The sequence below is a fragment of the Sapajus apella genome, unplaced genomic scaffold (assembly GCF_009761245.1).
Source record: "Sapajus apella isolate SASKATOON/1434 unplaced genomic scaffold, GSC_monkey_1.0 scaffold6050, whole genome shotgun sequence".
Taxonomy (NCBI): Eukaryota; Metazoa; Chordata; class Mammalia; order Primates; family Cebidae; genus Sapajus; species Sapajus apella.
The window spans coordinates 1-4063 of NW_022442974.1; the positions used below are offsets into that span (position 1 = coordinate 1).

General features: G+C 41.8%; 1 protein-coding gene across 1 annotated transcript; it reads right to left on the reverse strand.

Annotated features, from left to right (window-relative positions):
- Positions 1–5: 5 nt before the first annotated feature.
- LOC116547986 (olfactory receptor 1S1) lies at positions 6–950 on the reverse strand (the record flags this gene model as incomplete). Its single annotated transcript, XM_032273700.1, has 1 exon — positions 6–950. A coding segment is annotated over exon 1 (912 nt), but the record flags the coding sequence as incomplete, so codon positions are not given.
- Positions 951–4063: the final 3113 nt, after the last annotated feature.

The window sequence follows — 4063 nt, forward strand, 5'->3', positions numbered from 1 at the left end:
TTGATGAGCTTTCTCAGGGCACCTTTCATATCCTTATTCCTCAAGCTGTAGATGAAGGGGTTCATCATGGGTGTCACAACAGTGAATAGTACAGCACCAATCTTATCAGTGTCCTCAGGGTGAGTGGAGGAGGGAAAAAAGTACACACCTACAATGGTTCCATAGAACAATAATACAACTGTGAGGCGAGAGCCACAAGTGGAGAAGGCTTTCCACTTTCCCTGTGTGGAAGATATTCTCAGGACAGCTCTGATGATGCAGACATAGGAGAAGAAGGTGAGTGCAAAGGGGAAGATGATAACTGATAAACCCACGATAAACAGCACAAGCTCATTGATTATTGTGTCTGAGCAGGACAGTTTGAGCAGAGGGGCCAAGTCACAGAAGAAGTGGGAGAGAGTATTGTGGTCACAGAAGGGCAATTGAATGAGCAAAAGGGTGTGTGTCAGAGCAATAATATTACTGAGGAGCCACGGGATGACTGTGAGCAAAATGCAGAACATGGGCTGCATGAGGGTTGAATAGTTCAGAGGGTGGCAGATCGCCACGAAGCGGTCGTAGGCCATAGTCCCCAAGAGCAAATTGTCAGTGACGACAAACACAATAGAAAAATACATCTGTGTGATGCAGCTTTCATAAGAGATGGATTGACTCTTGGTTTGAATATTCATCAACATTTTAGGGACTGAGTTGGAAATGGAGGAAATATCAGCAAAGGATAGATTGGCAAGGAAGAGATACATGGGGGTGTGAAGGTAAGTGTCCAAGCTGATGGCCAGAATGATGAGCCCGTTCCCAACCACAGTGACCAGGTACATACCCAGGAAAAACACAAAGAGGAGGTTTTGATGCTCATCCTGGTGGAAGAATCCCAGGAGAATGAATTCACTGATGGTGGTTCGGTTTCCTTGATGCATATTTCTGATGGTCTGAAGAAAGAAACACAAAGTCTTCACACACCTACAAGAAAACCGAACATGGTACCATTTGGCTGTAGTCACTGTGGTTAGACACTTGAGTAAAGTTTCTTCTGCCTATTAAGTGGAAATACTGCTTAATAAGAAAGTATTTCAGCAATGCCGAGATTTGGAAAAAGCCTTAGAAAAAGACAGGACATGCCAGAACTTCTCAATAAACATGTTTTAAACTCTAACAGGGTTCTGAATTTGGCTTTTCCAGTTGATTCTAAATGTAGTTTAAATCTCTCAACTGAGGATCATATATGAGGGATACCCTATATTCTAAAGATATTAGATACACCTGCAAAAATTATTTAAAAGTGACCAAACTGTCCCAAACCATCTTCATCCTTTAACTTCTCAGCAAACTGACAGAAGAGCAGAAGATCAAACACCGCATGTTCTCACTCATAGGCGGGTGTTGAACAATGAGAACACATGGACACAGGGAGGGGAGCACTACACACTGGGGTCAGTTGGGGGGAAATAGGGGAGGGAGGGTGGGGGGTGGGAAGCTGGGGAGAGATAGCAAGGGGAGAAATGCCAGATGTAGGTGATGGGGAGGAAGGCAGCAAATCACACTGCCACGTGTGTTCCTATGCAACAATTTTGCATGTTCTTCACATGTACCCCAAAATGTAAAATGCAATAAAATAAATAAATGGGAAAGAAAAAAAAAAAAAAAAAAAAGGAGGACCTAGCCTAAAAATTCCAAATTTCTCCATCAGTGGACTGGATCAGTTTGTGAATAAATGCCTATCGGAGTAAGTATATTTAGGATCAAGCACTGAGTAGCAGAGACATCTGTCTGTTAATATCAGCAAAATACTGCACTAACTTCATACTGAAAAATGTAACACAACAGTTAAGTCTCCTTGCTATGTCCCTTAACATCAACAGGGCACTTGGGTATAAATGAGTGATTATAAGCAGCACTTTTAAGTAACTATCAAAGTACAGTCACATCAATCTGCAATTAAGATAAACTGGATATAGTTTACTTATTTGCATATTACCTCTGAAAAAGAGTATGCCAATCTAGTCAATAACATGTATATAATGCTTAATTTTGCACCAGGTACTGAGCTTAGCATTTGACTTATCTCACATCACTCAAAATAATAATATAAACAAATTGAGGAATGGGCAGTATTTAAAAAAAAAAAAGAAAAAAAAAAAAAAAAAAAGAAAACAGAAATTTGAAATGTCATGAAAGTGAGGCATTTGAGGAAGTAAACCTGACTGAGGGTTAGGAATGGCTATGGGAGTATACACCATTGTGTGGGTGCTCCTTCCCACTAATGCTGGGGGAGGTCTCCAAAGGAAGTGCTTTGGAGAATGAGTAAAAGGAGCAACCAGGGTTTTACTTCATCTGTGGCTAGATATTAACCTCAAGAAAGTTCAGGGGCACATATACACTTAAAGACTTGTGTTTAACTCACTTCTAAAGGTGAAGGGCTCACTGGATCAGCATACGATGGCAGAGGTAGAGAGAAAAGATGGTGGTTAGTAGGGCAATCCTGTATTTTCACCCTATGGCATGGGATGAATATGTGAATTTCCTATAGGACACATGATGCCGTAGTAGGTCATTTGACTCAAGTCACCTTGTTGAGATTCCAATCCAGAAACAGCCTATCAAAGAGGAGGCTGTAGCAATAAGAAAACATGAGGTGCACTTGTCAGGGAACCGCATTATGGGGCAGTCTCCAAAAGGCAGCCTCTGATGAGCCCCAAAATGGTCTAAAGAGACGCCATGCCTGCCACACATAAGGCACCAACTGCTAGTATTCTATGGCAAGATATGAACACTTTCGCTTTTATTCCCACCCCCATTCTTCCTCCCTGACCTGATAAAACAGAAACAGAAGGGAAGATCAAAATGACCACAACAACAATAGCAACTACAACCAGTTGGTGAGAAAAGAGGCTAAAGAGCAAGGGAAGAACAAACCTCCTGCCTTCTCCTATACAACTCAAGCTACACATCAGATCTGAGCCCAAAAGGAAATTGGGCTAGACTTGCCTTTTTAATACCTGGAAATGGGTCTCCAGGATCAAACGTAAACATTTTTAAAACCTTATGTGGTCAGAAAGGTAAAGGGATGTCACAAGGTGTCATCCTGGAGTAGAAAAAGGAGATTGGACCTAGTATGATTTTCCTTACAACTTACTCAAAATAATATCAGCTTGGGAACAAAGAGATATTGGTCCCTCTTTTTACTCTCCTAACATTGTCTCCCTCTCATTTGATCCTTCTCTTCTACCTATCTCCAAAATCAGTTGCCTCTCAAAGATTCTGTTTCCATTCAGAGGCCAGAAAAGAGGAAATCTTCATCTCTAGAATTCCTGAAAACTGAAAGGCATTGGAGATTGAAGCAGAGATCTGAAGTCTCTTTGCTTCTGAAAAGCTTGGCTTACAAATCAGAGAGAAGGGAAAACACATGCAGAAGGGAGAATCTGCACCAAAACTGAAATGAGCTAGATAACTGGCAGGCATCTATATTGAAGACACAGACTGGCCTGTGGTTACCAAGCCATGGACTGGTTTGGGCTTGACTAAAGAGGAGGGGAATTGTATGTTTCTAAGTGACAACCTCTGAGTTCTCCTTCCTGTTCTACCTTTTCCACCTACCAGTAGTCCTGCACAAATTATTGCAAGTTCCCAAGGTGGCTGCCTACCTGGTCAAGACCAGTGCTGGATTCTGAAGAGGCTCAGCTCTGGATGATGGTAAAAATCTCAGGAAGTGACTGGTTTCTAGACCCAGTGGCTTTCCTTATCCTTAGCAGAGTTGCAGGTGGAGACTCAGCAGCTCTTAGGTATTTTTCAGATTGGACTCTTCCTCTAAGCCTCAGAATTAATAGAATCATGGTGCTGGGCTCACCTGGGACATTCAGGTCCTTCTCAGCCCTTTGGGATAATATCCCTGAAGTGTTTTCCTCAAGATGAGCCGTAATTTTTACATCCCAGTTTTGATGAGGTAAATGGGGAATAGTCAGACAGCTCTGCTTTTTTTTTCCTTGTTTTGTCTTCATATGCTCTTCCTGCTTGTGATTTCTTATCTGTAACTTAGTTGATTTTTGCACTTCACAATGAGGTAGTT